At 36.7% G+C, this 20,733-nt stretch overlaps 1 protein-coding gene across 1 annotated transcript; it reads right to left on the bottom strand.

The window, feature by feature from the left end:
• Positions 1 to 9,862: 9,862 nt before the first annotated feature.
• Positions 9,863 to 11,068, bottom strand: LOC141648154 (uncharacterized). Its single transcript, XM_074456641.1, has one exon. The coding sequence runs from the start codon at positions 11,066 to 11,068 to the stop codon at positions 9,863 to 9,865; it is 1,206 nt and encodes a 401-aa protein (XP_074312742.1).
• Positions 11,069 to 20,733: the final 9,665 nt, after the last annotated feature.

Below are 20,733 nucleotides of genomic sequence, written 5' to 3'. Positions count from 1 at the left end.
CTCATGCAAATCCGTCTTCACTTGATTGCTTGCCTACAAGTATGGCTAGAGGCTCGTGCTCGGGATTCTGGGCTTTCCTCTCATAACAATGCTCCACACATGTGTTAAAGCTCATTAATCACGACAATCATTGGGACAGGAAGATTAACTCATTATTCCGACAAAAAGACCCTTAATTAAACAAACTAGGCCTAAGAAGGCCCTATTGACTCGACACATTTTGACTCTATCTAACTCCCCCACACTTGGACTTTTGCTCGTCCCGAGTAAAACTCAAGGAAGGCACTTGGGCAAGTCCATAGGTGAGTATAGGGGTGAATGATCACTCTTCCCTTTCCATATCCTTCTTATATCTGCCACTTGAACAACCACCAATTAAAAAGAAAATCTAGACTCAAAGCTTTTGACACTCTCTCTTAACTCACTCCCCCGCCTTATATCTCCCTCATACAAAGACACGACACACCACCAACTCCGACTCATCACGCAATTCCACCCTTCTTATATCACCAAAGTAGTAATGGTCACTCTTGCCTTATCCCAAGGCAATAGCCAAGTGACTACTCGATCCTCCTACCACACACAACTTATCACCACTTATAACACCCCCTTATCACTCCATACAATGAGCATTGTGCTACTTGGTTGGCCAAACTCCATTAAGCATCAACAACACAAGTAGCCAAATCAAGAATCCACCAATTTGGGACAAGTTTTTTGTGACTCAAAAGAAATTAAATCCTAGACCTAACCTCCTTCCAAGACCCTCCTTATCACTCCCTTCTTATACTTCCATCTTTTTGGTGTTACATTTTTCAATTTTTCAATTTTTTTTTTGTTGAAAATCCCTCATTTTGCTTAAGGCGCCCTTTCGGGTTTTCACCTTAACTTTTCCTTACCTCTCATGGCGGCTCGCAACTCGTTTCTTCATTTTTCCCGGAATGCCCTTTCGGGTTTTCATTCCGTCCTCGGCCACCTTCCCAATCTTGCCTTAGGTGCCCACCCTTGTGGGTTTTCACCTAGCCGGGATTTTCATTTTTTTTAATGCATTAAAACCATGAATGTACATATATTACAATCATCTCACTCCCCCACACTTAAATCACACATTGTCCTCAATGTGGAGGAGTACCATCACCTTCTCAAGGATAGTTGTTGAAAGGACCCGAGCCTTCACCTTGCTCATATGTCCCTTGGTTTCTTCTTCTTCTTTCCCTTGCCTCTCTCACTCTTTTCGCCCTCTCATAGGCTTCATCAACTTGGGCCTCATTAATGGTTGGTTGGTATTGGGGTTCATTGTGCTGGAGGGTCATGCCAAAGAGGCCTCGAATGAGGCCGAAGGAGTCTTCTTGTGTTTGAGCATCATGGTAAGAGTCTTCAATGTATTGGTGGTGCCTTTCATTTTTCACCCCAAATTGATGACTCACTTGCTCCCTCCACTCATTTTGAGCCTTCCACATAGCTTGATTTGTTAGAAATCTATATCTCATAATACAACATATTCTTATATGTTACAATTTAATTTAGTCATAAAATTAATTTGGATCTTATGCATGCAAACATGAATAAAGATAAAGAAGAAATCGTCATTCTAACAATAGAAATTTCGGATTATTGGGCACAAATGAGTTCTCCTACTCACTTGTTCTTGAGCTCTCCTAATATGGATGAACAAAGATTCAAGAGTAGAATCTCTCCCAAAGATGAATACCCAAAGTAACCCCTTAATAAGATTAATATTATTAATACTAGAACAATATTAATCTAAATAAAATTGACCCAAAAATATTGTTTTGTCCTCTTGAAATTTCGGTCAAGAAGGAAAGAAAAATGGAGTAATTTTTATCTCTCTAAAACTCTATATTTTTGATGTGTAGAATGAATGAATATGCACTAATCTTTTGATGTAGTGTATTAGGTAAATAATAGAGAAAACCCTTTGGTCTTTTCTACAAGGAAAACCGGGTAGGGGAGGGTAAAAGGGGCCAATGCATGAGCAAGGTGTTCTTCACAAGAGTAACTAGGTATGCATGGCTAGTAATTAGGTAAAATGATTATGTTTTCCACTTAATAAATCAACACAATATTTATCCTAATACACCCTCTATTTCGGTCCATTTAAGATAAAATGGATTCCATTTTATCTTTGTCAATTTGTCAATTTGTCACATGTCACAAGTCATGTAAAATTGTTATGCATTTTTAATATATTAAAAATCAACGCATTAATAAAAATACGTCATGTACAAAATCGACTTAGTAATTCATAATTACTTGTACCAAAATAATTATTTATTCAAATGCAATTGTTTCCTTAAACAATAATTTCATCTAAGTAACAAAACAATTCGATCACTTAGACCGTATCTTATTTAATCAAATTATAATGAGATACGTAAATATTACTTCCAAAATCGTCCGTCAATTTTAAGTAATTTAATTAACCCGTATCGTCATACGATCAATTAAATAATCAATTAAGAGTGTTACCCTTTAGGTATGACCTAAGGGGATCAACTGATCACCACCATCGCACGACAGTAATGTCAAACTCTAGTCAGCCAATCATTACCGATATGTGTGGATCAGTTGACAGTAAAATATTACTTCCCAATTGTATTCTTAAAAAGAGACTTAAACATCTGATCATCATGATCGACAGTTGTGATCGCATTATTGTCGGAGGACACATATTCCAACATGATTATCCTTCCATAGCTTGGATTGTTCGTGTTGCCAAGTAAAGGATTCCTCTTGCCGTTTGGCTATCCCCTAAAGCATCCTCGTTTGAGCCAATTTGGCCTCATCCCCCAACCTCTTATGCTCATCAAAAGCATTCTTGAATTGCTACAAACTCTCCAACCTTGGCTCATATTGTTGTTGCCATGTGTGGGAGCTCTCAACCCTTCCACTAATGGTTTCCAAAGTCCCCCGGGTGTCCTCAAAATACTTAAACATTTGATGTTGCCAAGGTTCCATGGTGGAAGTGGTGGAACCTTCGACTTCATGCATAGGAGTGTCTTGTACATAAGTTGAGTGCATACCCGGTTGTTGATGACTAGATCCTTCAATTCTTTCGATCTCCCTCTCTTCTTCTTGTCTCTCACTTTTCCTATCCTTTCTTTGTCTTACTTCACCTCTCCTAGCTACACTCCTCCTAGGTGGTTCTCCTCGTTGCTCCGCTTCAATATCGGGATCGCGTTGGCAATAGAAGTGATGAGCCGTGGGTCCTCTAGGAAGAGGTGCAAGAGGGGGAAATCGAAGATAAGACAGCCCATTGTTGCCAAGCCAATGACTCGAAAGTGGCACCGTAGGTAGAATTCTAAACATATGGCATTCTTGAAGGGCGAATTCGTTGTAATAACAAATTCCCCTAGCTTCATTGGCCGCTTGACTTTCGGGAATGTGCCCATGGAAATGACAGACAAAGAAGGTCACAAGTCCACCACAATGAATATTTCCACCCCTTTGCTTCAATTTGTGATGCAAGCATTCATCCATGAACAATTTAGCCCAATCCGGAATGCCTACCCCCTCGGGGAGCATAGTCCACAAATAAAGCTTTACCATCTCACTCACCTTGGTTGGCTCTCCAACTGCCGTGAAAAGGGTGATAAGGAAACGGGCAAGTATGCGGAGCGGTGGGTTTGTTAGGGCGGAGATTTTATCGTCCTTGGTGGTAGAGGTTTTATCGGTGAGTGCGTTCCAAAAGTCCTCGGCGGTTCGTTTGCGAGACATGATGGGCTCGGGATTTTTGATTATCTTTAAAATCTCCCTCACTTGTGAGAGGGTGCACTCATACCACTTTTGATGGATTCTAAACTTATATGAACGCTCGCCATCCTCATCCATATCAGGCTCGGTCAATGTGGTTATAAATTCGTAAGTGTAGGATCGGTATGTTGTGTCCCATGTGTCATTATGGAGGTAGGCCTCTAACCCCACCTTAGCAAATAAAGGGAAAGTGGTGTCGTAGAGGCCGAGCTTTTTCAAAGTGGTTGGGCACAAGAATTTGGTTGTAACAACATTTTGTGGTTTAGGGGAAAAAAAATTGTTCCAAATTTTCAGTTGGGCGGCGGTCACTCCCTCATGTTCCATGAAAACTTCCTCAACATCCGAATCGGATGCTTCTACCGCCCTTCTCTTTGACTTTCCCTTCCCACCAAATAACCTTGAGATCTTTGGGGCCATCCTACACTTCCTTGTAAGATAAAAACAATGCAAACACCACTCAAAACAATTTTTCACTTAATGAGGCAAATCAACAAACACTTGGTGTGCACCACTTTGCAATTTCTCAAAAATTTGTGTTTGATGATTTCCTCTACCTCACCCAGAAATTTTTTACCACCAACAACAAATTTAGCAACAAGAGATCAACAATAGTCCTATAATGATACTAAACAAAGCAAATTTTCGGATTATAAGAGAGCATGAAATTGAATATTGAGTTTGTTTGTTATACCTCTCTGATGTCCGCAAAGCAATGCTCCTTGATACTCCCAGTTGCTCCAAAATCCGTCTTGGACCCTTGAATTTCAACCCTAAGCTTGAATTAACGGATTTTGAAAGTTAGAGTTCTTTGAGGTTTTGGGAAAAATCTGTCAAAAGGTGTTTATGGGAGGTATTTGATTGTGGTAAGCACAAAATTAAAGGATTTGTGACAAGGAGGGAGGATTAAAGGTGATAATTTGTGGGGATTTGAGGAGAGTTTTGGGGATTTTGAAAGGGGTTTTGGTGAAGTTGATGATAAGGGGAATCCGAAAATATGAAGGAAGTGTTGTGTTTTTTGGTGTTTTGATGATTGACGGGGGCACTATTCTTTTAGTCAATCAACGCAAGCCTGCGTTAAACGACGCAGGCTGCGTCATATGATGCAGGCTGCGTTCTAGACTGCCGGGAGAGCTCCAAATTGATTTTTTGACATGTTTTTTTCTTGGGTGGAATGAGCCTCCCCCACACTTAAATCGTCCTTCATACTTCACAAATGTCGAGTTGACCCTTTTTATCGCGTTTCCCCATGCTAAACTCGTCTATCAAATCTCCACAAGAGCATTAGTAACTTCCAAGAATTTTGATGCAATTCATTTTTAACAAGGAATGAAATTATACGAATTGAAATGGCATGAATGTAAATTCTATCTACAAAAGCGGTAAATTATGTTAAAGAGAGTGTATTTACAAGGGTTGCCGTATTTTTAACGTCGATGGCTCGACTTAGTGCTTCATTTGTTCATGTTTGATAAATTGGGTCTTGCAAATTGACTTCTTCCACCATTTGTGGTTCCATTCCTTCATGATATTCCTTGAGACGTTGTCCATTCACTTTGATCATCATTCCCGTGCTCGGGGCTTCAACTTCTACCGCTCCATGAGAATGGACCTTCCTTACAATATACGGTCCAAGCCATCTTGACCTTAGCTTTCCGGAGAACAACTTGAGCCTATTTTGGAAGACAAGAACTTTGCTACCCTCCTTGAACTCCTGTCAACTTATCATCCGATCATGCCATACTCTTGCCTTCTCCTTGTATATAGCGGCATTATCGTAGGAGTCAAGACAGATTTCTTCAATTTCTTGAAGTTAAAGCTTCCTATAGAGGCCCGCATCATCGATGCTTTGATTGAAAGATTTGACGGCCCAATAGGCTTTATGCTCCACTTCCAACGGTAGGTGACATGCCTTACCATAGATGAGCCGGTACGGGGACATACCAATCGGAGTCTTGTAGGCGGTGCGGTATGCCCAAAGACCGTCTTTCAACCTTTGACTCCAATCTTTTCTATCGGGGTTCACCGTTTTTTCTAAGATACCCTTGATCTCCCGATTAGACACCTCCGCTTGCCCGTTTTTTTGAGGGTGATAAGCGGTGGAGACTTTATGCACGACCCCGTACTTCTTTAGCAACCCCTCCATAATTCGGTTGCAAAAGTGGGTGCCTCGGTCACTTATCAAAACCCTTGGATATCCAAACCTAGAGAAAATGTGGCTTTGAACAAAACTTGAAACCGTTCTTGCATTATCATTCCTTGTTGGTATGGCCTCAACCCATTTTGAAACATAGTCTACCGCCAATAGAATGTAAAGATAGCCATCCGACTTGGGGAATGGCCCCATGAAGTCTATTCCCCACACATCAAAGACCTTCAAGTAGAGCATAGGTTTTTGAGGCATCTCATTCCTCCTTGATATATTTCCAACCCGTTGGCACTTGTCACAAGTCTTTGTGAATATGTGGGCATCTTTAAAGATGTTTGGCCAATGGAACCCGCTGTCAAGAACTTATCGGGCCGTCCTTTGGGGGCCAAAGTGACCTCCGCAAGCATATTCATGGCAATGCTTGAGGATAGACGGTATCTCTACATCCGGCACACATCTTCGGATAACTTCATCTTGACACATCTTCCATAGATAGGGATCATCCCATATATAAAACCGGGCATCGGCTTTGATCTTGCTTCTTTAGCTTGATGACAAAGAGGTAGGAAACTTCTTTGTCACTATGTAATTCACCAAGTTAGCGTACCATGGATCTGTCATCCTCAAAGCATAAAGAGATTCCTGAGGCAAACTCCCATCAACGACTCACATTCTTTGCATTTGTTGATCATTAAGTTGTAGTCGACTTAGGTGGTCGGCCACAACATTTGCCATCCCCTTTTTCTCTCTTATTTCGATGTCAAATTCACTCAATAGGAGAACCCACCTCATAAGCCTCGGTTCGGTGTTTTTTTTTGCTCACAAGTTAAGTGATGGCCTTGTGATCGGTATAAACAATCACTTTAACTCCTAATAAGTATGACTGAAATTTCTCAAGAGCATATACTACCGCCAAGAATTCCTTCTCGGTTGTAGTGTAATTCCTTTGTGCATCGTTGAGAAGAGAGGAAGCATATTGGATCACATAAGAAGCTTTGTCCTCCTTTTGCCCCAACACGGCTCTAATGGCAAAATCGCTTGCATCCGTCATGATCTCAAATGGCCGATCCCATTTGGGTGCTTGGATGATCGGGGCCGATATAAGTCTCTCCTTCAACAAGTCAAATGCTTCCCTACAATCATTATCAAACACGAACTCCACATCCTTGTGCAAGAGTTTGCAATAGGGGTTAGCGATTTTGGAAAAATCCTTAATAAATATTCGATAAAAACCCGCGTGTCCCAAGAACGACCTCACGTCTCGAGTATTATATGGATACGGCAAGGTTTTTATTACATCCACCTTTGCCGTATCTACCTCAATCCCTCTTTTCGACACTATATGCCCTATCACGATGCCACTACTCACCATTAAGTGACACTTTTCATAATTTAGTATGAGGTGAGAGTCTATACACCGTGATAAGACCATAGCGAGGTGGTCTAGAAACGAGTCAAAGGAGTCTCCATGGATGGTGAATTCATCCATGAAGACTTCCAAAATACGCTCCACATAGTCCGAAAAAATGCTCATCATGCAACGTTGGAAAGTGCCGAGAGCATTGCACAATCCAAAGGGCGTGCGGCGGTAAGCATAAGTACCAAATGGGCAAGTAAAGGTTGTTTTGGGTTGGTCCTCCGGGTGAATGTGGATTTGAAAATACCCGGAGTACCCGTCCAAAAAAAATAGTACTCTTTTTCACCTAACCTCTCTAGCTTTTGATCTACAAAGGGTAGGGGGAAATGGTCCTTCAAAGTGACTTGGTTTAGGCAGTGATAATCAATACATACACTCCATCCCGTTTGTAAACGGGTGGGGATCATTGCCCCTTGGGTGTATTTGACTACCGTCACCCCTCCTTTCTTTAGCACAACTTGAGTAGGACTTACCCGTTGAGAATCACTAATGGGGTCGATGATTCCCATTTGAAGGAGCTTGATGACTTCCTCTTTCACCACATCCATCATGGGTGGATCGAGCCTTCTTTGAGGTTGTCTCACGAGCTTAGCCTCTTTCTGCAACCGAATCTTGTGCATGCAAGTACTCGGACTTATCCCCTTAATATCGACTATGCTCCATCCAAAAGCTTCCTTATGCTTTCTCAACATGGTCACTAGCCTCTCCTCTTGCTCTTCTTTGAGTTGGTTTGAGATAATCAATGGAAGAGTGTTGTTTTCTCCGAGGAAAATATATTTGAGGTTATTTGGGAGAGGTTTTGGTACATGTTTTGGGGGTTTTATGATAGAGGGTAGTGGTCTTTCAAGATTGGCTTCTAAGGGGAGGAAGGATGGAAGGAATTTATACTCTTGATAAGCCAAAATTCAGCTGCAGCCCGAGGGGGATGCAGGTTACGTGAAGGGACGCAGGCTGCGTCGTTTAACGCAGGTTGCGTTGAATGGCGCAGGCTGCATCCTAGGCTGGATCGTGGAATTCCATTTTGGTTTTTGGATAATTCCTCCCCATCTTCAAGCTCTTCTTCCTTGTCCAAGCATTCCGAATACTCTTGCACATCATGAGACAACACTACACGCCAACCTTCTTGCTCCAAATTGTTAGTGACGGCAACCTCAAGAGGATCCCTTTGACACAAATTATACACTTGTGAGACAATTGGTTTAATGATGTTCAAAAAATAACATGAATGTGAATCGCTAGGTTGTTTCATGGCATCATATATGTTGTATCTGAGGTTCCTTCCGTTAAATTCCATATTGAGATTCCCATTAAACACATCAATCTTTGTTTTAGAGGTTTTCATGAAAGGCCTCCCGAAAAGGATCTAAGTGGCCCTCGAGTCGTTTCCATATCAAGAACATAGAAGTCGGCCGGGAAAGTTAAGTGTTCCACCTCTACCAACACATCCTCCACTATTCCCTTTGGGTAAATATTTGAGCGATCCGCAAGTTGGATCACTACGCCGGTTTTGTTCAAAGGTGGAAGTCCTAAGGTATCATAAAGGGTGTAGGGCATGACATTGATTGATGCACCTAGATCTAACATAGCATTGGTGAAACTTTTCTTCCCAATTAAGCATGGTATAGTGAACATCCCCGGATCGCCACACTTTTTGGGAAGGGGTCTTTTAAAAATGGCGGAGACATGTTCACTTACCCTTACTTTTTGGGTTCCCTTCCTTGGATTTCTCCTAGGCGTACAAAGTTCCTTAAGAAACTTTGCATACCTCGGAACACTTTTCAAAAGATTAAGTAAAGGGATGTTTAATTCACACTTCCTAACGGTTTCATAGAGATCCTCATCTCTTTCAAACCTCTTAGAATGTGTGAGAGCATGAGGAAAAGGTACCTCCACAACATGTTCTCTTATGATCTCCTCAATATGATCATTGGTGTTGTTGCTTTCTTTCTTTCCTTTGTCATTGCTCAATGGACTCTTCACTTCTTCTACATTAGCTTTTGAGGGTGTCTCCTTCTCTTTTTCAATCACAAGTTCTTCTTCTAATTGTTCTTCAATGTGAATGACCCTCTCATATGACTTTGCCTTTCTCTTCTTCTTTGGGGGAGATTCTAGAGTTCTCTCCTTTCTCAATGTCATTGCACTTGCATTTTCCTTTGGAGGAAATGTTGTAGATGGAATTGAATTGGAGTTCTTTTGATTGTTCTTGGCCATCTCTTGTGCAATTTGGCCAAGTTGGATCTCAAGGTTTTTCACCCTAGCATCACTTGAAAGCTTGTCCGCATCCATCTTGTCAAACCTCTTAGTATTTTTGGCTTATCCTTGCATGAGCATTTTAAACATCTCCTTTGCGGATAAATCTTCATCTCCTTGGGAGGAAGAGCCCCCTCCTTGTTGGAATTTCTTGTTGTTACTTTGGAAGCTCTTTTGATGTCCTTGGTTTCCAAATTGGAAGGATCCTCCTTTTGCTTGTTGAAGATTGTTGTTTCTTTTGTAATTTGTATTTTGACCTTGTGAATTGGGGTTCCTTAAGAGATTGAATTGACTATTTTGAAAGCTTCCTGAGGTATCTCCCCCCAACTAAGGTTGGGGTTGTCCCTTGACCCGATATTATACGTGTTGCCATTTGGGTCATATTTGTAATACCCTCCCCCATTGGGGTTCCTAGAGTTATATTGACCATGATCCATTGCACACACATTTTCATGGCCTATCCCTTGTTGTTCCATTATGGGACAAGACTCAACCGGGTGTGGACCTTGACAAAATTTGCACTCCACATTAGATCCTTGTGCTCCTCCTTGATTGTTTCCCAGTAGTTGAGCTACCATTTTTGTGAGATCACCCACGGTTTTCTCAAGCTTTTGGTTGGAAGAAGAAGGTGTCTCAATGGAGTTAAGAGTCATTGACTCCCGGCCTCTCCCATAGTTTCTTGTGCTCGTGGACAACCTCTCTATAATCTCATTTGGCTCCGCCACAGAGTAGTTGTCAACCCTACCACTCGTAGCGGCATTCACCATAATTTGGTATTGTTGAGTAAGACCATCACAAAAGTTAACCAAAAGATCATCACCACTTAGTCCATGGTAGGGACATTGGGCAACCAACTTCTTGAACCTTTCCCAATACTCGTACAAGCTTTCACTTGGATCTTGTTCCAGAGAAGTGATGGCTTTCTTGGCATGGTTATGTCTTGAATCGGGGTAGTATTTTTCAAGAAATGCCGCTTTCATGTCCTTCCAAGTACGAATTGTACCCTGTTGAAGGTAAATCAACCAATCCTTTGACGCATCTTGTAGTGAAAATGGGAAGGCTCGCGACATAAATTGGTCTTCCGTGACACCATTGGGGATGGCACCTTCGCACATCATATGGGATTCGGAGAGATGGCGGTTTGGGTCATCCCCCGCATGTCCATGGAACTTTGGGAGGTTGTGGATGAAGTAGCCTTTTAATTCAAAATTAGCATTAGCCCCCATGGGCGGGTAGGCTATACATAGAGGTTGAGTGTCGTAATTTCTTGCCCGGAGCTCCCTAATAGTCCTTGTATCATTCGCCATGGGAGGATATTCCACTTCTATAGGATCAACTGAAAGTGGTTCAAAGGTTTCTTCTTCAAATTGGTCTCCCCTTTGAGGTCTTTGGTACCACGGATTGGTGAATAACCAAGAGTATGCTCCGAATGAGTCTTCTTCAACGGGAGTGAAATCACCACCTCGTTGGGAACTAGGCATAAACTTTGACACTACACAAAACAAATTAGAACTACCACTTACTTCTAACAACAAGAAGGATATAAGAACAACTCAACATAAATTCAAAACTCAAGCTTTTAGCTATGTTGCCCTTCCCCGGCAACGGCGCAAAAATTTGATTAGTGAAATACTAGGTCGCTAAATACTTGAATTAACTATCAAATTAACAATTTATAAAGCCAAACTATACTCTAGATTACTCTAATGGATAAAGCAATATCGTGCAAGTAAGGGTCGATCCCAAGAGAAGAACTTTTACGCTAAAAACTTGAATTGTAAACTATTGGATACTAAGATATTACAAATTCGGTTCGATTTCGAATCAATTCAGGTTGATTCAGGTTTCGGGGTGAAGTTCAGTTATACCTTTCGGGTGTACGGTCAGGTGTCGATTCGGGTATTTTCGATCGATTTTACTGGTTCGGTATACTTTTGCCATGTCTAGTACGGATCATGGCACTGAATTTGATAATCAAGCCTTTATAGAATATTGTAGAGTTAATGGTGTAGGACATAATTTTTCTGCACCAAGAACTCCTCAACAAAACGGTGTCGTTGAACGTATGAATAGAACACTGGAAGATATGGCTCGTACAATGCTTTTGTGTAGTGGTCTACCTCGTAACTTTTGGGCTGAAGCCATTAGTACTTCTTATTATATATATCCATAATCGTGCTATGATTAGGCATATTCTTAAGAAAACCCCCTATGAACTCCTAAGAGGTCGCAAACCTAACATCTCCCATCTTCGTTGTTTTGGGAGTAAGTGTTTTGTTCACAATAATGGTAAAAATAGGTTAAGCAAATTCGACCCTAGGAGTGATTAGGCGATCTTCATAGGATACTCGGATCATAGCAAGGCTTATAAAGTCTTCAATAAAAGAACACTCTGTATTGAAGAAAGTGTTCACGTTATTTTTGATGAAGATAACGTGTTTGATAAGCCCTTACAGGATGACGAAGAAGAATTGGACGAACCTGACTTTCGTCTTTCTAGAGACGATCCCCCAGAATTAAAATTGGAGGACAATGAGATTGAAAGAATAAGTGATGAACTTGATCACTCTTCAAAATACAAGAAAGAGAAACCCAAAGTTGTAGTTGATGATACTATAACATTGACTCAAAATAAGGATTCCCAATCCAATGTTATAGGTGATGTTACTATAACATTGAATCCAAATCAAGGTACAGAGTCCGAAGTTATAAACGGCTCTACTACAACACCTGGATTGGATTTAGGGGGAACTTCCTCCAATTCTGAGTCAAATGAAGTTGGGTCAAGCTCAAATAATGATGAAGAGCCAAGTACTTCAACCAAATGGAAATACAAGAGCTCACATCCAATGGACAATATTCTCGGAAATATTAAGAAGGGTGTTCAAACGAGACGATCCTTGAATAATTTCTGCTCATTCTACTCATTCCTATCTATGATCGAACCAACAAATATCAATGAAGCTCTTGCAGAATCGGATTGGATCATAGCAATGCAAGAAGAACTTTAACAGTTCGAAAGGAACAAAGTTTGGCACCTAGTTCCTAGACCTAAGGGTCGATCTATTATTGGAACAAGATGGGTGTTTAGGAACAAACTAGATGATGCCGGAGTCATTGTTCGAAATAAAGCAAGATTGGTGGTTCAAGGTTATAATCAACAAGAAGGAATAGATTATGACGAGACTTTCGCACCTGTTGCACGTCTTGAAGCTATTAGACTTCTAATAGCATTCGCAGCTCATAAAGGAATGAAGCTCTTCCAAATGGATGTCAAGACAGCATTTCTAAACGAGTATTTAAAGGAAGAAGTCTTCGTAGAACAACCCCTCGGATTTAAGAATAGCAAATTTGAAGACCATGTCTTTAAATTAGATAAAGCCCTATATGGATGAAAGCAAGCTCCAAGGGCATGGTATGACAGATTATAAAAGTTTCTACTTGACAGTGGATTTAATAGACGATCTGTTGATAAAACCTTATTTCTAAAATCCGGGAGTTCTGACCTTTTGGTTGTTCAAATCTACGTTAACGATATTGTTGGAAAATGTGTCCTCAACAATAGTGCGATCACGTGATTTAATATCATAAGTAAATCTCATATTAAGAATACGTGATGGATGATTTATTATATAATCAACTGATCGTCATTAATCGGTAATGATTGGCTGACTAGAGTTTGACATTACTGTCGTGAGACGGTGGTGGTCAGTTGATCCCTTAAGGTCACACCTAAAGGACAATTCCCTTAATGGATAAATTGATTAATTGTATGACGATACGAGGTAATCAATTCCTTAAAAGTGAACAATTTACTTGTGAGAGAGAATATTGATATCTTATTGTAATGGGATTAAATAAGATTTATTTTAGTAATAAAAATGCTTTATTACTAAAATTGCTTATTGTTTGAGAAACAATAGATATAAGAATGAATGGTTAAATATAATTACAAGATGTTGTGAATTATAATTATATGACCCATTTTATTTATGTGATCAAGTATCACTAGTCAATTTGTTGTATGTAATTTAATTAATTTATAAAATGATATTTATGTGATAAATATGCATTAAATTAATTAATAACATGTAAAAGACTACATGTGACATATTGTGTGACAAATGACAAATTGACAAAATAAAATGGTAGTCCATTTTAAGAGTATGGACCGAATGGAGGGAGTAGTGTGGTGTGAGGATGAACTATTTTATGATAAATAATTATAGGCTTTGCTTTTGTAGCCTTACACCTATCTTACAATGTCTTAAACACCTAAACATTGTAAAGACAAAAAGAGAAAAGGCAAGATGCCCTTTTGGCTCCTACCCACCCCGGCCACACCTCTTCATATGAGGACTTTTGTCCTCATTTTTCCTACACCTAATTCATTCACATCTACATGCAAAACTCTCATCCTTCTCTCTAGTTTTCTCAAACAAGTTTTTGAGATTCACAAGCATTTGTTCGTCCATTTTAATATCACAATAACATTACTAGTGTAGTAATAGTAATAATATTAGAATAATTTTAAGGGTACTAGTATAATAATCTAGTTAATTAGTATACTAGTTTAAGGGTAAGTCTTGGGTGCAATCTAAGGAGGATTTCTATACTTGGGATCTTAGAGGATCATCCATCACATTAAGCTCAAGAACAAGTGAAGGAAGGTGACCTTACTTGTGCCCTATATTTCGAACCATATAGCAATGTAAGGGACATTGTTTTACTTATAAATCTTTTATTTTGTTATGCATGCACTAGATATAAAGAATATATAATTAAGATGTTAATTATTTCACCATTAGAGGAGTATAATAATAGGTAAATGAACCTAACAAGTGGTATCAGAGCATAAGGATGTTGCATGCATAATCGATTATTCTTTTTCCGCGTTAAAAAGTTAACATATAAAACTAAAAATTTGTGATTTATAAGTATAAGCCACGAAATCATCATGCATGTTATATATTCTGGTCCTAAATTGTTTTTAGGTCATTTTTTTGATTTATGGAAATTTATTGCTCATTTTAAGGATTTTTGGTCATTTTATTACCATTTTATGACTAAAATGGGAATTAAAATGCTAAAAATAGTTAAACTCAGTTTCTGAACTTGAACATTTTATATGACCTCACATGCATATTTTACAAGTTGTGTGAAAAATCTCGTATTAATTGGATTAATATTGCATGATTTATGATTTTTATGAGATAAAAATTGATTAAAAGAGGTTAAATGGTTAAAACTAGTTATACTTTGAATTGGGCCATGAAATTTTAATATGTTTGCATATGCATAATTTAAAGAGTGTATGTAAATTTCGAGATTAAATTATCTCATTTAGCATGATTTATGATTTTTTAGAGTAAAAATGGCATAAATAGTGACTATTTTAGCATAAATAGCTAAAATGATTTGCATGGCATGAGAACATTATTTTAGGTTGAATAAATATCCCACTTATCAGATCTAAAGTTGTAAAATTAATGGGAATAATGTTTGAATACTTTAGATGTTTTATGAGATAAAACCAATAAATTACAACTATATTTTCCCAAAATTAATTCGAAAATTTTAACCATGATTATTGACATTATGAGTGTCATGGAATTATTCCAGAATGTTCAAAAATTTAAAATTTGAAATTTTTATAATTTAATTGGGATTTATTTCATAAATAATATGATTTTAAGGTCAAAAATGAGCATACAATTAAATCAAGTTGAATTATTATCAAACATTGAGTGATGACTAGTTTTTGAGTCTTAAAAGGTGTTAGGATAATTAACTTGAGCTTAGATGTGATTTAAGTGTTAATTAGTGATTTTAAAAGGTTATTATCACGCATTTCCATAAAACCCGGTTATATATACGACATAAGTTAAATAGGGCGATTTGGCATATCATTTGGCATGATAGGTACATATTATAATGCTTCATATTTCAATTGTTGAATGTTTATATATATATATATATATATATATATATATATATATATATATATATATATATATATATATATATATATATATATATATATATATATATATATATATATAATGGGTTGAAACATTGTGGGTGCACCACATGTCAACCCAGTCTTAAATACACGTATTAATTACAGCTGAAATTAAATACAATCATATTAAATGCTGTATAAATCTCAGTAAAGTATTAATTATAGTTTAATAAATTTTATTATAAAATTTTATCAAATAATTACGGTGATTTGATTCTAAATTTACTAAAAAGTTATTTTGATAAAAATTCTAAAATGTAAATAATTACGTTCATTGTGAAAAATGCTTTCAATTGAGTATACTTTTCATTATATTTATTGAAATATTTATTTTGATATGTAGAGATGATTAAAGTGAGTGTCTCACAATGTTTTACATTTACGTAAAAAAACATTTTGAGAAAGTTATAAAACTTAGACTAATAAATTCCTTATTATAAATATATTTGGAAGAGGTATTATATATATTAAAAACACAACTTTAAAAAAACTACTAAGAGATAAGTTTTTTTAGTCTGAGAATGAAAAAAATTATATTGGACAAATTGAATACATATGAGATTTTGATAGGTTTCAATAGTGTGATAACGAGTATGTGTACGAGTGTGTATGTACATAGTGATCGCGAATGCATTTGAATAATCAAAACAAAAGTAATGATTATTAAGTAATACGAGTAGTATTATAAATGACATGAAAAAGTAGAAAATACGTTACATTTTTTTCTAATATCTTTAATTAAATATGAATAAGTCAAATTATGAAATATTGATTATGACTAACCAAATACTCCGTATTACTTTTAGTTAAATATTTTATATGTTATCTTTTAAATACTTTGAAAAACATCAAAAAATAATATTTGAGATAGTTCAACCTATTATATTTACAGGTAATAAACTCTTAAACATCATTATATATAATGGTTTAAAAATATAAAAGGTGCAAATTTCTCATAGATATGTTTGACACATATCACATGCAAGACACAATCAAAACATTTGAATAAGTTGAGTTTGAACTCTATATGTTTGATAGATAAACGTCATATGTTATACATAAAAAATTAAAAATTACATAAAATTATGTTCACGTCATTTTGAATAAATATTAATTGATTTGAGACATAAAGTATCGTGGAATGATATAATTTGAGAAATTATTGTTGATTGTTGTATTATTCGAATAAATTTTATTTTGATTAATATGATAATTTATTTATAAAACGTTGATCATGCATAATTAATTATCACTTATTAGTTTTAAGTAAAACTCTTATGTATTTTATTATTTTAAAAGATTGAAGTTAAACCTAAAAATATTAAATTTGAGAAAAAAATTATTTATAAGAGAAAATATTGAAGGTCATATATGAATTATATAATTTTTCTTCAATTATAATCATAAAATATTAAAACAGGCCGCGCGAAGCGCGGGATACTACCTAGTTTATATATAATTTTGAATTATGTAATTTTATCTTAGTATGGCCTTAGTTTTAATCGATATTACCCATAATGAAAGGGAATATTGATTCGGTTGTAATTTAATGTGATCTCGCATCACTATTATTTTTATTAGTTTTTCCATTTTACAAATGTATAATAGGAATAGCTTTGTATTTTTATTATTATTTGTAATTATGGAGTATCTTCAAAGACGGCGCCATTCGGAAAGGTGATCCGACAAAGACGGAGTCTTGGAAGGCGCGCCACTTGAAGATTCTAGGGACCAAAGGAGTTGGTTTCCGAATATGTAATAGATTATTAGATTTTCTATTTTAGGAAGGCCATACTAGGAATTTTTATTTATTGCTGTGCATTTCTTTTAATATGTTACATGCATTGCCAAATCGCCATAACTATACATGCATATCATATCGAGTCATCGACCGTGTCAATTATAATTATCGTAGTTCACCGCTTTAGTTCACTTAAAACGTGATAGATAATAAATTGACAAGACCTCTCACATATAATAATTGAGAAATAGCCTTACCAAATAGTAGAAACCATGAATCCCAATTTCATAAGGGAGTTGAGCCGGCTTTACCGTAATACAAACCATGTTACGTTGGGTAAGTGGGTAATAAAATGTTATTACATCGAAATTTGGATTGAGCTCAACGGAAGTATTCGTGACCGTAGTCGCATGTGTTCCGGGCTAAAGATGAAAATTAGAGTAATTTTTATCGACCGAGAGTTCTAAAAGTAGAATCGATTAAGAGGTTAATCCACCGAGTTATATTAATAAGGGATGACTCGACTTACCGTACCCGTATTAATATGAATTTGGATCTCGGAATCATTTATATAGTTGGGTGGAGGTCACTATATAAATGCAATACTTGTAGTGTAATTCACGAGTATTATTGAAACGATAGATGTTAATTATTTCCTCCATTTCCGTTTTTGTAGTTAATTATATGTAATGAATTCATCTAATACTCCTACATCAATCACCGTTGAAATATGGCTCCAATCATTTGATGAAAAATGCCCCGAGTATGACAATGATACGATTAGAGAATTACGCCTTGGCATTGGTCAGGATGGAAATTTTTGCTTCTTTACCACCTCCACACCACCCACTCGAATATTATTGCCCACCACCTTGGAAAGAAAATCTTGTGAAGGAAATCTAACAAAACCCAAGGCATCCTTGTTTGAAGAAACAAGGAGAAATACTAAATTCAGTGGGAGTTCTAGCAAGAGTGTCCTTGCAAATGAAAGGAGTATTGGTATTAATAAAGGGAAGGCAAAAATGGGCGAGAAACCCAAACCTGATTATGAATTGGAAATGGATAGTGGGACTACCAAGACCAAGAAGGGTGCCAAATCCTATGAGGAATGTTATTATTGTAATGTCATGGGCCATTGGTAGCGAAATTGCCCCAAGTATTTGGCAGATATCAAAGTTGGACTTGTTACTCCAAGTAGGACTTGGAAATGTGGAAAAGCTAAACAAGAGTGATATGAATCTCCGACAAGGAAATGGAGCTAGGGTAGCCGCCACTTCAAGAGGGACTTATGTACTTGTTTTAGCTAATAGCTTCGAGTTGTAATTTACATAATTGTTATTATGTACCCACTTTGTCTAAAATATTATTTCCATTTCTATGTGAGACATGAAAGGATTTATATTTTGCCATCAAAGACAATTGTTGTATTTTGTTAAAAATAGACATGGCTGTGAACCATGTCACTTATTTTTATACAAGTTTTAGACACATCCAAGTCAAGCCATGATATCTACAAAGACTCATAACTAGTAATCCAAATGATTTGTACATTTGACTTTTTCAATTAGGTTACATAAATGAGAAACGCATTAAAGGCTAGTGTTGACTGGATTTAATAAACCATTTGATTTTCAATCATATGGAATATGCGAATCTTGTCTCCTTTGCAATATGATTTGTATTTCCTTTAGTGGTAAAGGGACACGAGCAAATGATTTATTGGGACTAATACATGCCGATGTATGTGTTCTAATGAGCATTACCACAAGGGAATTTATGACTACGCCGTCACTTTTAACGATGATTTAAGTTGATATGATTATATTTACTTAATCAAATATAAAGTGAAGCATTTGAGAAATTTGTGAAAATTTCTAAATAATGTAGAGAACCAATTGAACAAAGTACTAAAGCATTACGATCCGATTGTATTGGCAAAGATCTAAGTAATAAATTTGATTTATTAAAGATAGATTATGACCTAGTGTCACTACCCATAAGATCAAACTAATATGAGTCGGTTTGAGTTGTTGAACTCAATTTTGGGAATTTGCAATCCAAAACGGACAAGTAACTCTAAAAGGATGGTCAACCATGAGATACCTCAAATAGAGGGTCTATTTAACATATGACATGGATCAGACTGGCATATGACAAGAGTCAAGCTACCATAATAAAGCTGGTCTTTTATGTGCTAACATGTAAATCTAGACAAACTCCTAATACTCCACCATATATATGTTTGTAACTCACAAAACTATCTCTCAAGAAGATAGATGTATTTCTGAGAGATAGAGTAGGAGTAGATTGGATCGTTATAAACATGTCTTATAGTTAAAGTGTTACTTTGTGAAGGTAATGAAACTAGAATCTATAAAGATAGAATGGGAGTATAGTTCAGTGGGAGTTTAGCACACATGTCTTGTTGTAAAAATATTGCTTTGTGAAAGTAATGGTATTGTCCTAAATCGACTTTGTTACATACGAGCCATAGCATTTACAATCCGAAAATTTTTACTCAAGAGTAGATTTACTTAAAGGCGAGAGTCTCCTTAAAGTGAATAGAGCTTTAGAGTACTCAAGTGCATAAGTTATGTTGATCAAGATTAATTGTGTTAGGAATTACCGCATTTCATTTTAATGAAGAATGGCAAATAAAATTCGCTTTTCTAAAATGGGAATTTAGAGAAGGAAGTGTTTCGAACACAAAATCTTAGATAAAGATTTAAGAGTCCTAACATCTTATGCGTAGCTTTCTTAAGTGATCCTAGAATGATCTTAAGCAAGCATTATAGGATTATACTTTTCATGTGATAATAGTGAATGGTTTTATTGACATGATTGAAGAATATACATGAAGTTAAGTGGGAGCCAGAATCATGTTTCCATGTCTTATATATTGAAGACATATTATTTATTGAGAATAATGTACCAATGCTCTCTTCTGGCAAGAGTGATTGGGAGACTTGGAATGGGATGCAAAGTATTCTAGATTTTTGAATCTATGTTAGAGTATATTGGCATAGAGTAGAGAGTCTTATGACGATAAGATCTTTCATACCTGCTGTCCATCAACAAGGTCAAGTAGGCTATTCATGTTGATAGAAGTGGAAATACTATGATGGAGTCATAGTCATTCACTAAACCTATTAAGTTGTTGATTACATTAAATCGATTTCTAATGTTTCCGCCATTAGAATGATTATGTATGCAAACAGACGCACATGCCATGATGTGATATATGCTAAGAAAATGATAAGTCAATAACAAGATAATTGCCATGATATGGCTTGTGAAAGCCTTAAAGAACATCCTTGAGATTCTTGAGAAGAATTAAGGATTCGTTCATATGTTTGGATGATAAACTAAGTTATGTGTTGAAG

The sequence above is a fragment of the Silene latifolia genome, chromosome 1 (assembly GCF_048544455.1).
Source record: "Silene latifolia isolate original U9 population chromosome 1, ASM4854445v1, whole genome shotgun sequence".
NCBI lineage: Eukaryota > Viridiplantae > Streptophyta > Magnoliopsida > Caryophyllales > Caryophyllaceae > Silene > Silene latifolia.
The sequence above is the reverse complement of the archived record's forward strand: the minus strand, read 5'-3'. Positions and strand labels throughout refer to the sequence as shown.